A 25,232-nucleotide genomic window follows, 5' to 3' on the forward strand; every position below is an offset into this window, starting at 1 on the left:
CAGCCCTTTCCCCACCACCCGATATTGTCACGAGCCGCCACTGCATTTTACCAAGATCTAACTGGCGGCGGCAGACCGACATCTTCAGAGGAGCTTTGACAGAAAAGACTTATGGAATAATGCAGTCTCAAATTGAACAGAACGACAACTCATTCGACGATGATGCCATTTTGGATAAGTCGTGCCATTCTAGCGTATCGGTTGAGACTGGGAGTACGGATAAATTATAGATTACTGACCTTCGGGGTTAGTAATCTATAAATAAACTCTCCCCGATCCAGACATCGAAATATGTGTTAGCACATCTTCGACTATGGATAAATCGAGGGGTGATAGCCGTACCAAATGAGGAGCTGAATACTTGCAGTTCAGCAAAGCATAAACTTTTGCGGTTTTGTTTTTAATACAGCAGCCAACAGCCTGTGTGTGTCGTACTCGCGCTAATCATTGTCTTTAAACTTCGTAACAATCAGAAATTAGCCAAGAATTTGGTGCAGGGTTAAAATTGAGCAGATGAACTTTCGGAGCAAGATCATTTGAACATTTCATACGCGACAATGGTGCAAAGTGATCAACAATGAACTTGATCATTGATCACGGGAATGCAGGTCACGATCGACTCTGTGCTGACAATGGTGCATAAGGCCCTAAGTCTATTTTGCCATATGTTTAACCAAAATTCTCAAAAAAGAGGACATTTGGGAGTCCTCGAAGGACACTTTTAAAAAAGCCAAAAAAGAGGACAAATACGCCTATTTTCCATCCATGTATTTACAGCAGAAATGTGAGACATTTCTTCTAACCGTCCATAGGAACAGTCCTGATTACCTTATCCAGCCTGCTGATAGACCAAATCTAGATTAACAATTGCAATGGTGCATGTTTATGCGCGGACCCCAGTTTATGCACTACTTGTCTAGACGTTAACACTTCAATTGGCAATGTCGTCTGCGGTCCCAGCTAGGGGTTGACACAATGATCCAAGTAGGTATCTTTGATATCTCACTCTAGCATCAGCAATTTCAATGATTCCCATTGATATCTCCGAATACTCAGCACTATTTTATAACATATAAAAAACATGATTTGTTTTCGTTTGGAAACTCTGCTTTTTAGAATGGTTTAGTGGTTCTGGTCTCCAAACAGCTCAGTGAATAAGATGGTCGGCTCTGAACTAAAAAGTATTTACAGCACGCGGTGTAGACCTAAAGCCGTAAGCATTGAAATACGAGAGTGAAGTTTTTAGTCATATGGAGTAAGAGAGCTGCGGATTCCATATCAGGCATTCAATGACGAAATTCTTCTAATGAGAATCAGTGGACTCTTAACGACCACACTATTAATCATTCTGTTCGAGGAATTTCATTACCCGGCGGTGTGTGATAATTTTTGCAATAAATATTTATTGCTTCATCGCGACCTCGGGAATAAAAATATTTACTATGGGCCAATCCCTTATTGGATGTCGGTAAACATAGTTGATATAGTAGCCATTGGCTTCAAATTTGATAACAATACCTTACGGGTCTACATAGGATTTGGAGCAAGGATTATTTAACCGTCCCGTAGCTCTTCGAAATTCAATTTGTTCCGAGCAGTTAATTAGTTTTTGCACACTTCCATACTTACTTAAGTGACTATGTTATATGACATACTTCAATGTATACATAAGAATTTCCCAGCAAACTTGAAGAATTTTTGCACTTTAAATCAAGAAAAGCGGTAGGTACCTTTGGAATGAGCTAGCATCAATTTTACGAAAATAATTATCATTCCGCGAGGCTCCACCTCGCCATCGCATCCGTTTAAATGATGTCTTATAAAAGCCCAGAAGTGGGTCGTGCTATAGGTCGGCAGTTGGTCTGGTGTAAAGAATCATATCAGTCGATAATCACCAAGAATACCACAAACTATAACATGCATAAAGTGTGGAACACCCCGACCATCATACACGTTTTGAAACTATACTTAGAGTACTCTACTGACATTTCATATTTTACTTCCAGATCAAGTGGTTTTGACATGCCCCGCAGATGGCCAAGGCAATTCTACTTGAAATCGCGTATAAATATTTTGCGTTAGCTGCACTTCACCTTGAGCAGCAACGGTGACTTATTTACCTCCGATTCTTAGCTCTATAGGTAAATGCCAAGTTTTTATATTCCTTTCCCAGCGTCATGCCCCATAACAGCTAGTTCCACAGCTAACGCAACCCAAATCCCCCGATTAAGGGGGAAGCGAGCTCGATTGGAGCACACGCATCATTTCGTAAATAAGCATAAGGTATAAAGTATTTTTTGGGAAAGCAGAAGGTATAAAGTATTTTTGTTCGCGCCCCGCGCTATTTGATCTCGCTACATATCTAGATATCCATAAGAGTACCCTAGCCCAGTGGTTCTCAACCTTTTTTGCCTCGCGGACCGGTAAAATTTCAAAAAATGTCTGGCGGACTGGTGAACTTTCAAAATTGAAATGAGGCCAAAATGTAAAGTATGCAACCTTTTTTTTGCAATTATATGGTGCTAGAGAGTGACATTTAGAGGGTTTTTATCGTATTTAATTATATTCATGATGGCATTCATGTGATTTAAAGTAGTGAGTCTGCCGAGTCGAGGTAAAATTGCCTTGCCAAATAAACGTGCTATGACCGCCGAGAGTCGTTTACAGTCTTTCGCGCCGAAGGCCGTGGGATTAAGCGACCACGCCGACTCCAATAATATTCTTCTCTTTGATAATATCGAGAGAAGAAGCGTATCGGAGTCGACCCAAGCATTTTGTCGTGCTACCTTGCTCATGCCCACTGTCACCAGACGAAGGCTACTCTGCGAACTACGAATACAATGCGTGCCGCAAGAAAACACATTACAGCAGCTATACCGGTCATCCACAAATCCGGGCCGAAAAAGCACTTCCTCAGCCCACCCCCAAAAACGTTGGTCTTGGGACCCCCACAGGGCGATAAGCCAAACTTCCGGGGGATTCGCCCCCAGACCCTACAGTTGGGTGGATATTTCACCTGTACTTGTGATTATAGGCGCCGACTTTTATTTTTGCATGGAGTGGCGGCATGCGCGTAGCCCGGGGGGTGTCGAAACCCCTCCCTTTGAAACGCAAAACCCCGTCGTTTTGAAATTACCATTCTGATGCTAATATTCAGTTGCAATTCAACATGTCGTATTAGGAGTGTTACGCACGGCCCCGATCAATTAGCGAGATTCGTCTGTGCATGCGACGCGATCTCCCATTGAGATCATTACGAAATTAGGTTATTGATTGCCGAGCGCTCGGCATTCATCGCTGAACTGAGCAGTAACATGGCGCAACAATTCTAGAACAGAAAGACAGACGAAAAGTATGATTACAAACGCGTGCGGTCAATCAGCAATTATACCTTGCCGCCAAAACAATGGGTTTTTACTTAGTATTGAGTAGCTCGCATCGCGACAATTGATTGCTGATTGAAACATCGATTTTGACTGCATTGCTGCATTTCCCGATTTACGTTCGCAAATCATAGCTGGATTAATATTATGGGCACTGGAATAAATTCCAACTACCAGGCCCACACAATAAAACACTGTTCAACTTTGCGCTCAAAGAATATTTATCACAAAAATGACTCGCAAAATATTTTAAACGCGGCTTGCGGCCCTCATCGATGCCAATATCGCACTTTAAATTGTCGAAGGTGAAAGTATATTTGGTCGTCAAATCGCGATATGTGTTTCTCAGAGCGCGCGATGAAATCTTAAATTTCCATCAATGAGGTCGAATTTTTACATCTCATAACGATCGTTAGTTTGCTGAAATCAGTATCAGTATGCTGTGCGAAATACATAGTAGTGAACAATTTTATCGGACTGTACAATCGTCCGGCAAGGTTGCGCTGATACCGAAATTGTAGACAGCCGCAAACCCGCAATAATTACAGTTACAGGGTGCGCGAGTCATACCTAAATACCTAGATTCGGCAATGGCAACGACCACAATTTGTTTCGACCCGGGCATGAGTTTTAATCAAAAAGATACATAAACACAAACAATATTACTCTCGAAGATTGTTTCTGTTTGGCGAAAGTGTATTTGTGGACGGTAGCAGGCCTGCATGCGGACGCGCTAAATCAAACCTCATACGATAGTTCACATGAGGTATCGACGACCCATTTCGCAAACAAATGATTCTCGCTAATTTGCAGTACGTAGCAACCATAATACGAATTGTGAATAGACATTTCAAAAGCACGGGATTTTTAGTTTTAAATGAGAAACTCACTGGCTACGAATGTAGTGCTTTAATACCGACAACGCGCTGGTTATTATCAGCCCGGGACCTACGGCCGACGTAGGTTCCGATCAGCCAGTCGAATTTGATCGTGAAACAGTGTGATTTTAATTATCGAGGTGTTATTACAGCAACAGCAATATGGGCGCATGCCGCAACCTTATTGATGGGAATACAAATACCAGTGGTTTGAGATTCGATCCGCGATATGGTTGCGCCCGATAGAGTCCGTCCAGCAATGAAGTTTATTGGGGCATAGAAGGTTCCGGCTCAAACTAATCGAAAAAATTCAGAATTTGCGCCACGGAGAATCTCTTGTTGCATCAATATTTGACAACGTAATTCAACGCCATGTACTGCACAATGCGCAGTATTAGTAGAAAATAAAACAATGACAAGTGACATCGACGGAATACGAATGTATAAAGCAGACAAGAATTAGTGGCCTACAGATGATAGCAAACGAGAAAGCGCGCATCTAATTCCTCAACTTGCGTACAGCACAATGAGATTCCGAGTCTGACATCGCGACAATTGTTTGCTCATTATAACGACGTGTGAGCTACATTGCTGCATTTCCCGATAAGAGTTGGCAAAGCCTTGTTTTAGTAATGAATATGCGCATTGCGTACTTTGCGCAGGAATGACTTTCTCTTCGCAGACATACACAAACACACTTTCCTATTTCACGATCGCGCTCCAATTAAAAAGACAATCACGAAACTAACTCAAGAATTATTCTGTAAACGAATATGCTCGCAAATACAACTTAATTGAGAGAAGTAGAACTTGAATTCGTTTCTGTCTGGTCAAGAGAGGAGAAGGTGTTTCTCAGCGCAAGCGTGTCGAAATCGACGCCGCCAACGAGGTCGCTTCGATTGTATGACTAGTGATTAGTGATTACTAATCACGGATTACACTTTATTGGGGCGTTTTAAGCAAGTATTCAATTATTATTCACGAGCGTATCGGTTAATGCTAAATAGTTGTCATTTACGCGATAACACAGACTCGCTAATTGACAGCGTAGACGGCGGGCGTTTAAGCATTTTGCATGGGGTGGCGACCACCCCATAATTGTGTCACGGGGTGGCTTCGCCACCCCGCCACCCCGTAACTCGGCGCCTATGTTGTGATCACATGTATTCCACTCAGCGTAAGCAGAGAGTTTACGTAACTGATCGCGCCAATGACGAAAATTTTCGATCATTCACAACCGAAGCGGTTTTCTCGCGGCCGAGTTTTGGTCCACCTTTCGGAGTCCTATGTTTACATAAACTTCATTACGTGTTGCTGCGTCGTGATGCGGTAATGGCTGGCGCCGAAATGCCTATAAATCATGCGTATTTCTCAGAGAAGGTCACCTAATAAGCAATACATTTAGGCACACTAATTCGTGCAAAGCGCGAAAATAAATTGAAAAATGCTGGAAAAAGTTTCAAATAAATGCGCTGATTTATGTTCATTGGCGAAATAATTTTGGGCCCTTTTCAAGCTCGGCCCCTCTCCAATTAAGCGGTTTGGGGTCAACCAGTTACGGTTCTGCACAAAGTAAATGAATCGAAAACCAATGATCAAACTGCGCTGTTTAGTGATGAGTAAGCTCGTATCTGTTCTGTATTTGTCGCTCGCATGTCGTCAAATAAAACTTCTTTAACTTTAAGTCAAATCGAACATGATTCCAGCCCTAATGTTACCTCACGAAGTTATGAATCAGTTTAAAATTTGATGTTTTATTTATTTTATCAATGGTCCAGCCTTCAACATTGCATCTTGAAATTGAAGTATAAAATTGTAATATACCTGGCGGACCGGCAGTAATGTCGTCGCGGACCGGCACCGGTCCGCGGACCGGCGGTTGAGAACCACTGCCCTAGCCCACTACAAGACCTATAGAATACTTCGGCCGACATGAGAAAATAACCGCCTCATGTTGGCCGAGACCTTGGTGCATGTATGTAAAGGCATATGTCCAATTGTCAAATGTTCTTATAAACACCTAAATGGCAATCTATGGACATAATTATGCAACAAATGTCAACCCGTGCGTCTCAAGAAATAGGTTTTTCTTTTAGTCATTATTGGGCGAATGCAATATTTTCTGAATGTATAGCAGGCGGGAGATCACGAAATAATAAAATTAGTGCCCCGTAGATATGAAATAAACGCTCGTGTATCATTAACATGCATCAAGTTTTCGAAGGCACCACTTCGTTCGGCGCGACACGTTAATCTGATCACGTGGGCAGAAAAAGAATTCAAAACATATGTAATTACCGATATTACAAAAAAAACTCAACTATGAAATTCAAATATTTTCGGACACACACGGGTAATGCACACGCCGTACTGCCCTACACCAATATAATATTTTGAAGTCGAGTAGCTCTAAAACGGTGGTCTGGGGATGATGGTAGAGGCCCTCAAAAAGCTTGGTTTATCAGCTTAAGATGGCCCGAGGACAACTTCTTACGGGGGGGGGGGGGTGCTGGTGCTGGCGAAGTGATTTGATGGTTATATGGCAGCAATCTATTGGCGATGGAAGTAATATCATCATATGTATTAATCGCGTGTTCACTACGCCGCGTTAGTGAAGCGACTGGTTACTTGTAATAAGTTACTTATTTGTCGAATTTCGAGGGTGTGTTTTTCTGTAACCCACTAATAAATGAGGATTGTATGCTTCGAGGCAGGCCTTTCCAACTCGAAAGCGATGTCGAGATTACATTCCAGCTCTAATAACGCCCCGGATCGCATCATTCGAATACAGTTTTTTGATGAAATACCGTAAGATATGGCCGTCTTTGCGAGGTATCACGCATTAATGAAAATGCGGAAATGGGCGTCTAAGGTACATGATGCCAAATATGTTGGTTGGTCAATATAGGTTGCTAGTCATTTTAAAATAGACCGCGCGGGGCGTTACTTCTTCAACAGTAATGGTCTAAATGTCTACACACGTACTAATATGCAGTGTTGGGATGACTCGAGTCATGACTTGACTCGAGTCAGACTCGAGTCAACTTTTTCGTATGACTTGACTTGACTCGAGTCACTTTGCAAAAATGACTTGACTTGACTTGACTTGGAGCTTAAGAAATCTGCATTGACTCGTGACTCGGAGCAAAATTTACGAGTCAATTTCAAGTCATTAAGTAAACAGTGTTAGGATTGTTCAAGATACGCCGGTGTAACTTGCGAGAGCAACCAGTCATTCACTGATTGTACGTCACACTTAACCTCCATCGTTACATCACAAATAAATTGACCGCAAACGAAACGATTACAGTTTACGTTGTCGTACCAGTAGTAGATTATTCTAATAGCAACATGTATCTGTTTCTTAGACGGCTCATTGCTTACGTTGCGCATTGTTCAGTTTTGCCAACCCTCTTGTATGATTTGAATCGAACAAATATAGTCTGTGCGTTTATATTCTTACGGATGTGTAGATGGGTAGTGTAGGCCATTGTACCAAATCCATTTGTTTCAACTTTTCGTGGCTTCGTATTCGATCCTATATTTTGGCTGATAATAACTGACTGTAGCATATAACTGTACAGCTACTCACGTATTATAATAGCAGTTCTACGTTTGCGTGGGAGATGTAACGTCTTTTTGCATGTTTATTCAACTTTATATTCGTTATTTGACTCAAGATAAATGGTCAAATAATCAGTCTTTCACACACCTAGCAAAATGAAATGACTTTGAATCATTACTCATACTTCGAAATTCAATTTGACTTGAATTGTGACTTGACTCGTGACTTGACTTGACTTGACTCGACTTGACTCGAGTCACCTCCAAAAAACGGGTGACTTGACTTGACTCGAGTCACCTTCGAAAATCGATTGACTTGACTTGACTCGAGTCAAAATGTGCAATGACTCGAGATGACTCGTGACTCGAAGGTAGTGACTTGATCCCAACACTGCTAATATGCCACCAATAATGACTGTTGCCCAACTTGTATACATCTTTAATTGTACGTCCGAATATCCAGGCGCATTAATGTGGATGGAAACGAAATCATATTGACATTTAGTGTCATATAGACACACATATATAGTCTAATATCGTCCAACACCATTCACTAAATTCCATCATGCTATCGTATTGCTCGTTATGGTAAACAGTCCACGCATGCACGCGTAAAGCTTACTAGAGCGGGGAGTGGATAGTCCATGGACTGGATATATACCGGATCGGAGTGGAAATCATTGTGTTACGGGTACGTCCTAATCCGGATCAGATCCAAATTCGTGCTTTTTATGATACGGTCTGTGTACAACGTAGTATTGTGCTGGATTTAGCCAGATCCTGGTAGATTTTGGCATTTTTTTAAATTTTTGGTTGGAGCCGGATTCCATTGTCAAGAGACCTGATCGGACTCGGACTCAGGAATTTGTCCGTCAGCGCTGCACTACTTGTTATCCGTTAAAAGTTGCAGGTAATAGTCAGGCCTGTACTATGCTACTCGGTAATTCGGATGAAACGGTTAGTTGAATTATCGGTTGTTATATTCAGGATTGAATATTTTTTAACGACTTATATGAACTTCAGTGAAGAATAAAGCGTGGATAGGTTAGCAGAATCTGATCGCGATTCCCGTGATACCTACTCCTCAAAGTGTTTCACATATCTGATTAATATGCCACTAACTATTCAAAACACAATATGGCGATAAAAACGCAATGGGCAGAGTTTGCGTCATATTATATTGTATCAATGACGTACAGTGAACTGACTACGCTTAGTTTGAAACACCCAACTCGTGTGACTGGATGGTCCGGATACATTGACATTGGCATTGTAAAATGAACTACTTGATTGGGAAATTCCGTTCTGTAATTCTGACGGCCGTGTGGGGTATTGTTACCGATATGTTATGGACGCTACTAGTTCGGAACTACTGGACTGGCGGAATGATTATGATGTCTATAATTGTGCATCGTTTATACTTTTGTGACAATCGTTGCCTACGAGGTGCATTTTTACATAGACCACTACCTCACTTTGGACTAGCGTATCCAAAGTACAATTAGAAGGTTCAATTACACATGCATTTTTGTAATATATATCTCTATAATCGCATATTTCTTGTCACATGGGATGATTATAATCAAATTTCTGAGCTTACCTCTAACTGCGGTGCCGTTGAGGTTGTCGACTTCATCCCAGCTAAATGAAATAGATTTCTGATTAGTCTGGTTTCATTAATTTAGAGAAATATATTACAATACTTCAAAAGACGATAGCAGACCACTTATTATTTCACACAGTAGAGTGTTTGTTAAAATGACTAATCGCCGATAAGAAGCAGATGTTTTAATTCGACAGAAATCAACATTTTCATAGCAGAAAGATGTAAACTTCAGCGAATCAGAGGCGATGTTTAGTCTCCATACATTTGTTCAATATTTTAACGACCACTTATTTAGGCAATCGAAAGTTAGTAGGATTTAAAATAAAATATATGTCACGGAAGACCTAGATATGCAAGATTCGGATTAGATTGGTTTTAAATTTTCATTGTCAATAATTGCAACATAACAAAAAATATTCGGTAATCTTTTGGAACAGAAAAGCATTACGGAATATATTAAAAATATGATGTCAGGTTCCAACTTACAGGACACCTGTCTAATAATTTTCGGCTTCGGTTTTAATAGTGGAGGTCGCCTCTTTTCGCGCGGCTGTAGAAAGAGAATTTCAAACAGTTATATCTCGATTCAAAAGCTATAGGCCTACCCTACCTAGTAGCATACCTTGGATGTTTCGGTGTTTCTATTGACGTGGGACATTTTACCGCGTCAACTATTGACCAGTTAGTGTCTTGGCAAAATGGTCACTTCTACATCAACAATTACAGGTTGGAATCTAAAATGAAAAACTATAAATCTGATCAATGACCGTTAAAAATGCACTTTTATGAAGGACACATCAATTCGAAATATATCGATGAAAATCTGACTGAAACGGAAAGTCTAGATTTTATACAACTATTGAGTGTAAACATAAAATGGGTCAACGTAGTAAGCAGCTGAATTATATTGTACACAATCACGTATAAACCCTAGATCAGGGGTCTCAAACTCAAATGTGGTCGCGGGCCAATTTTCCAGTTTTTGATGGGCTATATAAGGCTATTCCATGTCATTCCAAGTAGGCCTTAGTTGACGGGATGAAGTTGTACCATTAAAAGTGTGCTGATACAGCAGACTGACATTCAACACACATCATAAAAATGTGATTTACTCTTGTATCAATTTAGGCCTGGCATGAAAAAATCATCACATTTATAACTATGTTAATAGAAATGTTGTTATACTTGATACATATTAATTATAAGATATAGACGTCATCTGAGCGGAAAAATATATAATGATATCATAAAAGCTATCACGTTATAATTTTGCAGTTACTATGAATATTGTGAATTTAAACAGATTGATAATAATAGAAATTGATCTGATATCACAGAATTTTGGGTTCAGCAAATTCGGGCGCAATCCGGGTATAGTCCTGATAAGTGGGTTATTAAGCTCATGCTCAATTACCTTCGAATATAGAGCAGAAAATACCAATATAAATATAATAATGAATGTGTGATAGGTATAGAAATGTCGGAACGCCGAACAACCCATTGTTGTTACATCGGTGGAGCGTACCACTACGGCACTCGTACCTTTAAGTAGCCTAATAACATGATTTAGCGACCCAAGATGTAACGAATAGATTGCCAATGGTTGCAAAAACTACTTGCTTAGTATGCGAAATATCATGCTGCGACCTTCTGGTCTATTACTATTCCCATGACTCCGTGTCCACTCGGGTCATTTTAATTTAACCATTAAGTCAGCCCGAGCCTGACTAATTCTAATAAAGGTCGCGTCCAAGTCGAACTCACAAATTTCATTCACGCATCGTTTAAGCATAGTGCTGTAAACGACTATCGTCGAAGGTTCAGGGTTTATCATTATGAATTGGAAATGTGGCGAAATAGTGAAACGCCTACTGCACGGACGCGGATAGTAAAGTTTATTGAATAGTTCCAGGCTTTCGGAGCAATAGAGCGAATTTTCACTTCAAAACTTGAAAAGATATATGTGCCACTTATATATTGTAAAATTATCGGAAATCGAAAATGTCGTCGCGGACCGCACAAAATGATCTGGCGGGCCTCGTGTTTGAGACCTCTGCCCAAGTTGAAGTATTACCGACCTTGCATCCGTTGTACATCTACAAAACCACGCACTCATCAGTGCATTATGAATATGCAGTTCGACCTATAATTATGTCAGAGAGACCGCATTTCGTATGTTTTTTTACATATAATATGAACATTTTTTATTTTCGTCTGCTGCTGTATCACAGGTTTTCGGTCGGGTTATCGTACATCCTCTATTAGTAAGATTTTTCATCTTTTTTTACTTTTTTGAAACTATCCTCGGGCGACGGACAAACATCCTCCGTTTGGAGAATTTGTCCTCTTTTGTGAAAATTTTGGTTAAAATGGCTCGGGAAAATTCAACTGGGGCATAGGAAATCAGTTCTCAAGTAACGGTTCGGTGGGAATTTCGGGAGTTGACGCAGAAAAATGCCATATTTTATTTTTTTGTCGACACCATAATATTTTCACGGGAAAAGTGGATAATTCGGTAGTCGAATCAAAGTGATGAGCTTTTTTTTAGCCAACCAACTACAAACTAAGAATATGATATTGTATTGTAAGTCTTCTTTTCAGATTCTCAAAATATGGTAACCCTAGTTTTCGGTAAATATCAAAATCATTCCTTGAGTAATTTCGCCCTAGAAATATTATATATATATATGTACCGGAGAGGGCGCGGGAAATTGCCAAACTATGTAAACATTATGTTCTGTTGAATTTTTATTCCTATCGAAATAGATGTAAATCGAGTGCAGACAGGTATTCTATATCCTTGCATCGCTTCGCATCTATTTACTGTAGCCATAACGATCCCGGCACCGGTACTAAGTTCATGTGTTAACATTTACCATGATTTGCAAAATCAAAACGCAAATAACCGGAATACGCTTAGAGTTCCCCCAATTTCTCTCGTGACGCATTGGTCTGAAAGGGTTACCACATTGTCAAACGTCTAAAACGCGTTTTAGTGAATCTTCAGAGTAACGCAGTATGTAGCAAATCAATATCCCGGTCAGTAATTTCTGCCAGTTTTATCTGAAGCATGGCCGCCAACACAACATTGTTATGGCAATTAGTGATGTGCACCTCTGGAAAATGAGTGATATATCACGCATGCAGGAAGGATTCAAAATGATAGTCTGAAACATTGAATACGCGTGCGGTCCTGTGCAAGGTACAAAGATAATTTCACAATCTATTTCAAATCTTATTTTTCATCAACAGCAGCAAACAACAGCAAATATATGTGGCACGCCGATATGCATGTTTCCATCAAGATATATATTTATATATATTTACACGTTGTACAAATCTTTTTTTCGCAAACTTTCCATTTCCCAGTCCAATTTTTGGGCAATTATTCTATTGAAACAATGACCTGTTGCTGTGCCTCCATCGGTATTTGTTGGCGCTTCCTCAATAGCATATCGGCTAGATTTCTACCTAAGCGAACTAGGTCATGGTATGTTGCGGATATTTTGTTACTTCCATCTCTCAGAAGCTGTATAGCGCCCGTAGTAAAAGACGGCCATGCTATACCAGATGTGAGCTCAGCTCGGAAATCATGATAATACCGTTTATCGGCTCTGCGTAAAATAACGATTAGGTGTTAAAACAACACGAAGACTGAACGACAACGTTTCAAGCTTCTAGAGTTCTGACTCGAATTGAGGAAGTTTAAAGTTGATACGTATGCCTGTATGGTTCCACAAACCAAATCATGACAACGCTCATTCCCGTATTGTTTGGACAGCGGCATTTCGCGGTTACTGTTGTAAATTCGGCCCGGACATCTATTGATGACTATCTGTTTGAGTTTCGAAAAAGTACATACGTTGACAAGGGAAAACAAACGCAACACAATCCTTAAGATCGTAAACAACTTGTCGTATTAACCTCCGGGTCACTATAGCCGAGCAAACAAATTCACGCCTGTCATATTTGTTCGAGCGAAAACGCCGGCACACTATGAACGATGCCTAAATCCGAAATCGTAAATACTATAGTCTTGGAGGCGTTATTTTCGTTGTCAAAGTTGGCTACACCATATTTTGGATCATGGATGGACAGACTGTACAATTTTCGTCATTTCGGGAGCAAAATTCACAAACTGCCAAAAATAAAAATTGTAAAATGCTATAAATGAGTCTGCATGAAGCGAGAAAACAATTGTTTAACGCTAAATTCCTAAATTGTCGCGGGCTTCCACAAAATTTGAAAATTGGCCCACGATCCGGTTTGAATTGGCAACCGCCGTTCTAACTGTATCATTTTTGAGGCACATCGCAATCAATCCGTCCCGCTTATTCTATCACAAGGGGGGGGGGGGGGGCGTTTTTCAACTGCAATAAAATATTTCGCACGTTTGGAACAAAATGGATAAAGTAATATTTACAATCCGAATCTTATCGTCTATGAATCGTAAGAAATAGTCCGGCCTACTCTGCAGACTGAATGTGTGCTGTAGACTAATTGTGTGCTGAAGTAGGCGCATGTGCAAGTTTAATAAGGATAAGGACTGCCAATGAATGACTCCTATCTTTGTAGGAGGTTATATTTCATGTGAATATATCATTTCAGGCCATCATATAATAAATAGAGGCTACTATACTCTACAACTTATGTAACTTACAATTATAGGTAATTGAGCAGGGGAAACCATGCACGCATATACCGAATCCTTATCTGCCAAACTAAAAGTAGCCTGCAGATGTTTGCCATCATAAGAGACAATAAAAATTTAGCGATAACCAGACGTTGATCTCGAAAACTTTTCACACGTATTACAAACAACCAAATGAGGTTGTTAGAGCTACATGTATGTAACGCATCAAGACATATAAAGTTTTAGGCCATGTAACATGTGACTCCAAGAAGTGTGTCAGAACGATCGGCAGCGAGAAAGCCTTGGCCATAAAGGACTGCTTTTATGCTGACAAAAAACTTCGAAATATCAAAAACTTCGTTATATATACAAAATACATATAGGTTTATTTGTCCATATAGGCGCCTAAATGACTGGCGCCGGATGTTTTTGTCTTGGCAATCTGAACTGAACCTCACAAGACAAATACCATCCCGCAGGAAAGGAAATTATATGCCAGCGAAGAAATACCAATCTGAAATCGTGTGATCTTTCAGTTTGGTAGGTTTGGGTAATTCTATATTTTTTTGATATAGCAGACAGGATGTCACGAAATAACATCATGTAAAGAAGTCATACCTAGGGGTCCGCCCACCCGAAGAGGTTTACTTTTACGGGGTCTGCAGTTTCAAAGACAACTCTCACTCAGCTCTACCGGTAAACCTGATTACGTGGGCAAGGAGAACAACCATGTAATTCCCGATCTTATTTACCGATTTATCATGAATTAGCGAAGTATTCGCGCATCGCGCTGTCACACTAAACAGTACAACTTTAATTTCGTGACAAAAGTGAACAACCTGTTGCGGGGTCAGTTTATCAACCTATGGGACCACGGGGTCCTGACGAATTGCTGTTACGTTCCTGCTAACGGGTATACCCCTGGAGATGTTTAATTAGAGAGGGCCTATACCTTTTCAAACACACCTCAATCAGCTCTACCGGTAAATCAGATTACGTGAACAGAGACAGGACGAAAATTGATAGCAATACATGCAAATACAATTCCCGATCATATTAACCAATTTAGTCATGAAACTGAATAAATTACTCGCGCTTCGCGCGCGCGTTTAGGCGAGAAAAGCTGATTCACTCAACGGACACCCAATGCAGCAGATAAGTAGCGGTGAACAGAGTACAGTTTTGGAATCTCGCCAGGGCAATAAAACTACTCCGAAATAGCCACGATGACTGTTTGGGTACGTTTCATAGCCGTAGTATTCGTACGACCCCGACCGTACTCTGAAATTCTAAGTTTGGGAATCCCTGCTCTAGATGTCCTAGTGTGATTGTAAGAACACCTGCCATGCCATATATCGGGTTAGCAATATGCTTCAGACGCCACTACCTTACATCAGTAACAGCAGTTTTCATAATAATTGCCTCTCTGCCTGGTTTGAAATAGTAAGGTATGTATTGATGTTGTGTTATACTTAGTTAAATGTAGTTTGGCTGTTGATGCTTGTGGAGCAGTAGGCATATTTAAGTCCACGAGACAACGGACGACGGGACCGTTTAAATTTTTTGCTCGAATGTATCATCGACCCCCTCCGTATATGTCCAAAGGCACACGACCATATGACCTGTGAGCTGTGACACATACTCTCGAAACCTCAAATTTTCATCTTGTTTTGTTGTGTACTATAATCGAAGCTACAAAAAGCCAATGAAGAATATCTCGCCGCCATCTTCAAGAATGAAGATTATATCAATTCAAATGTTGGCCTGAATTCACGTTTCGTTTACCCCCAAACTTACAAAATTAATGGTACATACATATTACCCGTAAATCGACATTTTGACTTTGAAAATACCTCGTTTTAGCGATAAAACACCACATGTAACTATGATGTGCATCTTCTATATATGTAGGCCTGTTTCTGTTGTTAATTGATTAGTTGATCCAACTATTTTGCTTTATTTGGGTATGATACCGTAGGCGCCCACACTACATAAATATAGTAATTGAATTGAAAATATTACATTCGAGGATGGTAAATTAAAAAAACAGGCGGCATTATATGCCCTGATACAATCCCTACACTTCACATTAAAGAGATTGCTCGTTTGTTAGTGTCTAAGGTGATAAAGAAAAATGTGTACGCCGATCTAAATTTACTTGCCACCCAAAACAAAAACCATCTGTCACAGACCCCATGACTCACGCAAGTCGAATTTTCTTTGCATGTGAGGAAAGATTCTACCAGCATGCAATTGTAGACAAATTCGCATACTGTTATCATCGGATTATCACACAGAATGTCTCAAGTATTTTCGGTCCCACTGTCTCATCGGTACCCCATCTCCCCCACTTCAATCTCGCATATATCCGGCCCGTCGACTAGATAAGTTGTTCTCGCCTGCTTTAGTGTGTCCGGGCTGGCCATTCCCCGTCTGGGGAGCTGCATATTGCTCTTGATATGGTTTCCTGTTACTTTGAAAGGCCAATATTCCAATTATGTTTCTTATTATTATTCTTGACGCGAATGCCTAAATCTGAGTTCCTAGCCTCGAAGTCACGACTCCAACGTGAGAATGCATCGAGAATATGCTATTATTTGGCACCAACGATACACACTGTCATAAAATAATATGACACGTTAAGGACATAAAAAGTTGATTCAAAGATGGTCAGTGTGGGCAATGATATGGTAATAGTCATTTTTGCGCATATTATTTGTTTGTTTTATTGACACAATTGGCGCTTTTAAACACGTGGGTCATTTGCGCTCGTACAGAAATTGTCGTATTGTATTTCTGCTTTTGCTTGCGTCCTTTTTCGTGTCTGTTGCTGCCATCTTTCCAGACTTTGGCTCTCTCTTCCTCTGGGCTTTGCAAGGCGCTATATTTTGCCCATATGTATGGTTCATCTCTTTTGTCGCAACACTGAACAATATGCGGCTCCTACGCCGTAACAAGTTGGTCGCCACCGGTATATGGTATGCATACTGCGACTTGAGCAGAAAGCGAATGGCTACTTGCCGACTTCACTACTTCAAATTTTTGATTTGGACATTATGACATCTCCTCATTGTGAACAAATTATTGTCTCCAAATTTTTAGGTTATCCTCCAACGTTTTTATCTTGGTCTTGTCTGTTTTTATAGTATTGCAACAAGTAACTTTGGTTAGGATTTAATTGGTGATACCATTAGTGTCCTATATGGTGTCGATACGAGCAAATCTCACGGCTCAGTGAAATTGATTCACGTCACAGTTTCCATTTGGCTACAGGCAATTTGACGGTCATTTTTGACCGGCTTGCCGAGCATTAGATTGGGTAAAACGGATATCAATCGAAAGCTGACTCTGCAATGATTACGAAAATATAAATTTTATTCCGCTCGTGGCCCTGGAACTCCCACAATCAGTCTCGAATATTTCATTGTTATGGAGATTGGCATTTGGACGCAACAATGCTGTCTGGCGAAGCGAGAGAGTAGCTCAGGACGCAGCAATGCTGTCTAGCAATACGAGAGATTAGCTCAAGAGAAAAAGAGCCAGACAGCATTGTTGCGTCTCAATGCGAATCTCCATAACAATGAAAAATTCGAGGCTGATTGTGGGAGTTCCAGGGCCAAGAGCGGAATAAAATTTATAATTCCGTAATCAATGCAGAGTCAGCTTTCGGTTGACACCCGTTTTACCAAAATCTAATGCTCGACAAGCTGGTCAAAAATGACCGTCAAATTGCCTGTAGCCAAATGGAAATTGTGACGTGAATCAATTTCACTGAGGCGTGAGATTTGCATTGTCGACACCAAATAGGACTCTATGGGGATACTGTTATTTACATTCGATCTCACATTGACCATGAAAGAATAGATCTACATTGGACGAATCACGAATCAAATTCTGTTATTTTCATTGAAAACAGTAATTCGGAAGTCAGCGACTTGACTGGATTTCCCTTTTGTCACCACAAATATCATCACAAAGAGTATTGTAAATAAATAAGGATTTGCAACTGTGTTGATCACATCATGAGGATTATAACTGTCGAAATGCGAGCGGCCGAAAACGTTGGTCGCTGGGCCGCTTGTCGCTGTATTTGTGAAATTATATCGACTGACAGATAAGAAAAACAATAATCCGTATATTTGACTTCAATTGCAATATATATGGTCGTCCACTTCATCGTACACTTCTTCTGATGATTCGCTACCTGCAGGTTTAAAATATAACTTTTAGTCAGAACCATATTGATTTGGGATGATTTCGGTAAATATATTTTCAAGAATTTCACAATTTCCAACTGAATCACAGCACAGCCGCCAAATTTCCAGTATAGTCAGAAATTATTTTAATTATTTTTGCTACTGCAGAGATAATTTCAAATATATTATATGTGTGTTGACTCATCATGTTTATTTATAAGCATGGCCGCCGAAAAGTATTTTACTCGACCAAATTTGCATTTTGATTGGATACTAAACTATTTCATCTCAGGTTGCGTCGTGTTCTATAACACTCAATCACATTCCAGCTTGGAATGATGAATAGTGTCATGTTTGCAAACATTTAGACTGTAAATGGCTATTTCAATCGTTTCTCTGTTTTTTTTTCTAATCGGTGAACCAAGTGCAAAAACCTGCGGATGTGTTTTTACGTAATCGCGATCTGAGACATGACCAAATAAATATTTGTTTACTCTCAAAATGCCATATCGTTTATGAATTCCACATATCATAGAAACGGCATCATCTCGATTCCATCACGGATTAATGGGAGGCAATGCCACCGATTCACTGTAACACCTTTTTCGGTTATGAAAGCTATAACCAAACGTTGATCTCGAAAACTTTCCCTACGTATTACAAACGACCAAAATGAAGTTGTCACAGCTACATGTATTACTTTGCTCAAATTACAATTGAATAGTATATTCACATTGAAACGAACACATATATTTTCGGCTCACACTCGCCAGGGGTAATCGTCAGCAACTAGTGGAAAATTGGAAAGAACATTGTATATGAACAATCGTATCAGAAAATATGACGTCAACGTCATGGAATTTCGAAAAATCGGGGCGGAGAGAGCGCTTAAGCTCAATTTACTATTTTAGATGGTACATGAACTCCTTCTGAAGGCACATGCTTGGTTGGCAAATTTTGATAGAAGTGGACTCCAAGGCACACAAATGAACGAGTGATTCATATATGTGCGTTACCCCCCCCCCCCCATGAATCACGTAGTGAAGAAGTGGTTTGACATCTCAAGAACCGAATTCGCAGAACTGAACAAAATGCATATGGCTACTTTTCGCTACATTGAATTGCTATCCGTATATTCTGTAGGCTAAAATCCGTGTATCATGCCCAACAGTAAATCAATAAATATCCTTTGTTTGCATTTACTTCGTCAACTTCACGTAATTAGGTCGCGTTTGCGAACATAAAAAATCAAATTCTAATCGACGTGTTCCAAAAACCGGTGTAGTTCGTCGTGAATTATTCCGCACAGTTTGAGAAAACGCGCTATTTCGTGCCTTACCAAGTTACCCTCGAAAGCCGACTTGCGGCCTTTCGTGCATAAGCGAGATGGTAAATTACAATGTGTGATATTTGCAGTGACTATTAGGGCCTACCTGTACTTTTGTTTGTTTAGGACGATTTATCGCTTGAGAGCATATACTTACGTCGTTGTATGATGATAACACCAGTGTTGGGATGACACGAGTCATGACTTGACTCGAGTCAGACTTGAGCAAACTTTTTTGCATGACTTGACTTGAATCGAGTCACTTTGCAAAAATGATTGACTTGACTTGACTCGGCGCTTCAGAAATGTGGATTGACTCAATTTCAAGTCATCTAGTAAACGGTGTCGATTAAATCGCTGCATCTTGTTTATTTCCGGATTGTTCGCGATACGCCGGTGTGACTTGTGAGAGCAATCAGTCATTCACTGATTTTACTTTTCACTTATCCTCCATTGCTACATCACAAATAAATTGACCGAAAACGAAATGATCACAGCTTACGTTTATGTACTAGCTGTAGAATAATTTAATAGCAACGTATCTCTGTGTGTTAGACGGCTCAGTGCTTACATCGCGAAGTGCCTACCTTAGCCAATCCTCCGTATGATTTGAGTCGAACGAATATAGTTTATGCGTTTATAATCTCAAGGATGTGTGGATGGGTAGTGTAATGTACCATTTCAATTTGTTTCAACTTCTTGGCGCTTCGTATTCGATCCTCTATTTTGGCTCACGTATTTTATCAGCAGCCCGAAGCGTGTGTGAGAGATACAACGCCTTTTTGCACGTAATACTCGGTAATTGATTCAAGATATATCAATAATCAATCTGTCATTCACACAGCTAGCAAAATGTAATGACTTTGAATCATCACTCATACTTCGAAAATTCAATTTGACTTGAATTGCTACTTGACTCGTGACATGACTTGACTTGACTTGACTTGACTTGACTCGACTTGACTCGAGTCACCTCCAAAAAACGAGTGACTTGACTTGACTCGAGTCGAGTCAACTTCGAAAATCGATTGACTTGACTTGACTCAAGTCAAAATGTGGAATGACTCGAGATGATTCGAGACTCGAAGGTAGTGACTTGATCCCAACACCGGATGACACCGGCCCATGGAGGTTAGCTACTATGGTTTGTGAAAGCAAATCTATTATATTATCATTTATACAGGTGTTACCAACTATTTGGATGGACTGTACTATAAATTATAAAATGCCTGACTTAAACCTAAATGCTCACCGTATGTACGTTGAAATTCTCTCGGTGTGGGATATGTGGAAGATGGCGAATGCATATCTTCGTACAGGTCTTCTGATACTTTACAATGAAAATTGTAAATACCATTATATTCTAAGCAGGTAGAATAGATTCAGCCAGAACGATGTTGATATTTTATTTCTAAAATCTATGCACAATGTTTGCGAATCTTGCTAGAAGGAGTGTAGTTTCTGGAGTCGTTTTGTTAATTCGTAGATTTTATAAGCAATTTTTTTCAGTTCAATACACCATGAAAATTGCGATATACATTGAAAAGATAGGAAGATGCGGAAACGACTTGGAGTAGTCGTTGAAATCAGACACCCACCATCCCCTAGGGCCGATGTAATGAGGAGGCATACATACTGAATGAAAAGTAAAAGAAGATAATATAGAAAAGCAAACGATTAAAATGAGGTAGCATATCACCGATGGCAAGCTCTATATGTCCGGTCGTGGTCCGGTAATCTTGAGGACGGACTATAGTATTCATTTACTAGAAATTGCTTGTATTTCGACTTGAATGTGTACAATGTTCGTTGACTGTCGGATAGCCGGCAATATACTGTTCCACGCGTCAGATCCGGCACATTTTATAGAGCGATGGTTTTTCCGGTCGATCATATGATGTTTGGACGACGTGGACGCGCGTGTGTTGTAGGTTGCGCTTTTGATTTCGATGTAAAGAAGTGATCGAAATATTCGGGCAATGACCGAAGTGGAACTGATACAATGAGTTGACGATTTCTAGTTTTCCGCATATCATTTATGTTTAGGACACCAAATCTCTTCAGCAGCGACTTGTAGGATGGACAACCAGGCCCCTTCGTGGCCCAGCCGCGATACCGAGTACCTTATGTTGTAGTTTCTGGAGTAGCTCAAGAGCAGTTTTACTGGCAGACCCCAACAGAGGACGCCATATTGTAACTTCGATTGGATTAAGGTAAGGATTTAAAGAGTATCAGAAGAACCCAGGTAACAATACAGCATTAAGGCTGTAGAACAGGGCATTGACCATTAAACAGGGTATGAAAATTCAGGTTTTAGTCAAGCACTCTTCGGCGACATTCTCGCCTTTGTGTCGACTTCTTTCACGTTGTATGCTATATGCTGCATGCTACCAGAGACAGTGGTCTTATGGGGAACAAATGCTTTCAACATGTTAACTTTCTAACTATGTGCATTGCCGGGGATTACGGGGTTTACTTTCAGAATTGTCTTTTCTCCAGTTGATTGGCCTAATGGCCGTTTCAGAGAATTAGTTCGTCACCGTGGAGAACGGCAGATTCACGTTTAATCCAATACGGAAAAACATACGAAATCTCCAAGTTCTATGAATATCATTGCCAAAGCGCATTTCATACACAATATATTCTTACCGCTGCTCCGTGGGGATTCTGTTGGAAGAGATGGAAGAGGACGACGGCGGTTTTTGTAATTGAGCCCTGTTTAATACGGATATGGATATTTATGGTATTTTATATATTAAACATATCCGCAAGACTTCTTATTTACAAACAGCATCGCGAATACCATGCGCAATGTAATCGATGCATTGATTACACATTATTATCGGAAATCAATTAGTTATCAAATCTATTATGATGCCGCAGAGTTCCGGTAAACTCGAACACGACTTTTGGGTTGAGAGAAGCTACTCCACTATCAAATAACTTCTCAGCTAATATATAAATTTCAAGTTCTGGAATATCAATGTTATTAGGCCATCACATCAAAATTATCCAACAACACAGCAAGTTTAAGTTTAAGTAATAGTCCTGCTATAAGCTGTATTCTTACCGCTACGCCGCTGAACTCTTCTTGGACGGGTTGGGCGAGATGGCGGAAGGTATGAGGTTTCGATATATTGTTCTGGAATATCAGGAAATATATGTTTTGTCAATGTTGAACACATATAAACTGTATAAGTGTATTATATCCCTGTTCAAATGACAGAATGGATGACAGAATTTTCATAAAGAACCGTTATGCCCGATGCCATTAATTTGAATTGATTCGCGCATTTATGGGATAGTCGTAGCCCTAGTGTTCGATTTCGCTTTCAGCATTAACAGTATATTCTTTATTCAAAGTAAACTGGTAAATAAACACATACCACTGGAAGCAACCTGCCCTGGTTCATGCTCTAGCTCATGCTCCACCCTAAGACGTTCATCCGACTAATACCAAATCAAGATTATCTGTAGACGCTTGGGACAGTTAAGGTGGGCAGGAAGCGATGACACGGAATATATAATCTGCAGGACTCCAAGAGTAGGCCTACAATGCAATATTCATTTAGCTGCTAACTATACGGCGGCTTTCTGATTAAAATGGCTGTTACCAACATCTTTTCCCAAATTTATCCTTATTCTAAGAACACATCTTATCTTTTAGAGCACAGTGCTCCTTTAAATTCTCGTTTCGCTGTGGAGGCTGGTATTTGTTACAGGCTGATAGATTTGATTTTGTTCTATAAATGCACTTATAGACAAAACTTACTTTTACGGCTACACCTAGATGTAATTATATAGGAAAAGGGTATATTTTCGCACCATTCTCGTAAACTCTCGTTGTGGTCGCGGTCATCTGAAGTGATCCGGAAAGTGCTCGGATTGAGTCTGATTTGACATTCCCTTTTACAACTACGAGTTGCTTCTGAAAAGGGCGCGTTGCAGGAAACCATTAGTTCCCATTTCAACGTAGAAGAGCGCAAAGTTCAGATAGCCGATATCAACAATGTAAATAATACTACTATAGCATATAAAATAATTCGGTTCACAATGCAACAATGTTAAGCTCACCTTTTCATTACCGGGATTGTCCACGATCATAAGTTTAGCATCTTCGGCTACAATAGTCTTGGGTTCTACAATCGGTGATATCTCGCTAATAATCTGGAGGACATAATCCAGCGTATGCTTGGTTTTTATGGAAGAAACCTGTCAGGCATTTGGGATTTCAATATTCCTCTATCATATTTCACGTAAAAACTCTGGTAATAAAGCAGTATTCTGTTGGCTACATGTCACGAAGTTAACCAATTATCGAACTATAGATTGTAATACCTTGAAATGATTGTTGCTGATAACATTCATCGTCTTTGTCCAATGTCTAAGAGCCTCTTCCGGTTCGTTGATTAACAAGCAGTTAGCCTCCAACCCAACTCCGGAATTTAGAACTTTTGCTATCAATGGATGGTTCTCCAGCGCCAGAATATCAAGCGCCACATTGCTGACCTGCAACGAGATGAGAATTGAATATTGAATTTTATTACATCCACATTGGCTATTCGAAGCATCTTCATCGTAGCTTGAATGATGCCTGATGGTCCCGCTGCTTATTCTTGCGTATGAAACCCGCGTAGGCTGCTAGGCTAAACTGATGGCGTTGAAAGTAGGCCCATACCATTCGTATATTTCCTCGGCATTTGAAAATAGTTCGCTACAGCGGATCATTTGCTTTCATAAACTTCCCGATTTTAGCAATGCCTCGCAAACATATTGGTCTGGGTAGCCGATGAAGCAGTGGTGGCTTTTGGGGTGGGCGAGGTGGGCGGTCGCCCGGGGCCCCCTGGTCGAATCCCCCCCCCCCCCTATTTGGATGATGCGCTTTTTTAAAGGATTATAACGAAAGAACATGGAAATCCGTGCACCAAGCAAGAATATAATTCCGTACAGATGTGTCAATCATCATGAAATTTCTGCATTTGTTAGGAAAGTTCCGTATCCCGATAATTATCACGTCTGTGCATGTGGTAGAATTGATTAGTTTTGATGTATTCTATCCTTTCACACATGCAATAATCGACATGGCCGAGTCCAGCACCTGCCCGAACCTCACCGCGGTTAAAGAGAGATAATATTAGGAGATGCGAAAGGGGGGTCTGGGGGGCGGAGGCCCTCAGCAGTTACGGTTAGATGCTTATAGGGGCCCCCGGTAAGTCTCGCCCAGCCCCCCCCCCGTTCGTAGGGCCACCACTGCGAAGAAGTATATTGTCCCTACATTATGACTAAGCACTCTCAAGCTATACCTGCGACAAGTAGTTCGAGTCATCATTTCCCGTCATTAGATCGGTTGCGATTGTTTCAATATCTTCTCGTGTCCCATGAACAGCCAATGCCTCTATTCGAAGATCCTGCATTCGTTATTGCGCATTTGTTGTTGTTACAGATGTGGAGTAACATAGGAATTCAGTCCACAAGGATTGGTAACTCAGCTAATAGATTCGGAGGATTACTACAATGCTGTTTCGGCGATATAAATAACCTCATTTACGGCTATGTTTATTATTCTAATTGTAATCATTGTTGAGTCGACTCGACTCATTAATTGACTCGATTCAGACTAGAGTCAACTTTTTCAGATGACTTGA

At 40.3% G+C, this 25,232-nt stretch overlaps 2 protein-coding genes across 6 annotated transcripts in view; both read right to left on the reverse strand.

The window, feature by feature from the left end:
• The window catches only part of LOC145439116 (uncharacterized), a 289,490-nt gene extending 279,129 nt beyond the window's left edge, over nt 1-10,361 (reverse strand). The window contains exons 1-3 of the mRNA XM_080316597.1: nt 10,054-10,361; nt 9,918-9,981; nt 9,426-9,466 (exon numbers count right to left, since the gene is read on the reverse strand). Coding sequence (XP_080172723.1) covers nt 9,426-9,466; nt 9,918-9,981; nt 10,054-10,089 — 141 coding nt within the window. The 5' untranslated portion in view covers nt 10,090-10,361. The remainder of the gene's footprint in view (nt 1-9,425; nt 9,467-9,917; nt 9,982-10,053) is intronic.
• A 6,073-nt stretch (nt 10,362-16,434) lies between these two features.
• LOC145433675 (uncharacterized) overlaps nt 16,435-25,232 on the reverse strand; it is a 46,893-nt gene continuing 38,095 nt past the window's right edge. For 2 of the 5 annotated variants that reach the window (XR_013913167.1, XR_013913164.1), the window contains exons 24-32: nt 24,891-24,995; nt 23,926-24,096; nt 23,662-23,799; nt 23,413-23,515; nt 22,658-22,729; nt 22,237-22,302; nt 20,840-20,917; nt 17,898-18,268; nt 16,436-17,262 (exon numbers count right to left, since the gene is read on the reverse strand). Coding sequence is in view for 1 of the 5 variants with exons in the window: in XM_080310847.1 (XP_080166973.1) it covers nt 18,210-18,268; nt 20,840-20,917; nt 22,237-22,302; nt 22,658-22,729; nt 23,413-23,515; nt 23,662-23,799; nt 23,926-24,096; nt 24,891-24,995 (792 nt within the window). In the remaining 4 variants the exon portion in view is untranslated. Of the gene's footprint in view, nt 17,263-17,884; nt 18,269-20,839; nt 20,918-22,236; nt 22,303-22,657; nt 22,730-23,412; nt 23,516-23,661; nt 23,800-23,925; nt 24,097-24,890; nt 24,996-25,232 lie in introns of those variants that run through there. The other 3 variants (XR_013913171.1, XR_013913172.1, XM_080310847.1) reach the window with 3 other exon arrangements.

This window comes from Botryllus schlosseri, chromosome 1, assembly GCF_051294905.1.
Source record: "Botryllus schlosseri isolate E-star chromosome 1, Bs_hap1, whole genome shotgun sequence".
Lineage (NCBI taxonomy): Eukaryota > Metazoa > Chordata > Ascidiacea > Stolidobranchia > Styelidae > Botryllus > Botryllus schlosseri.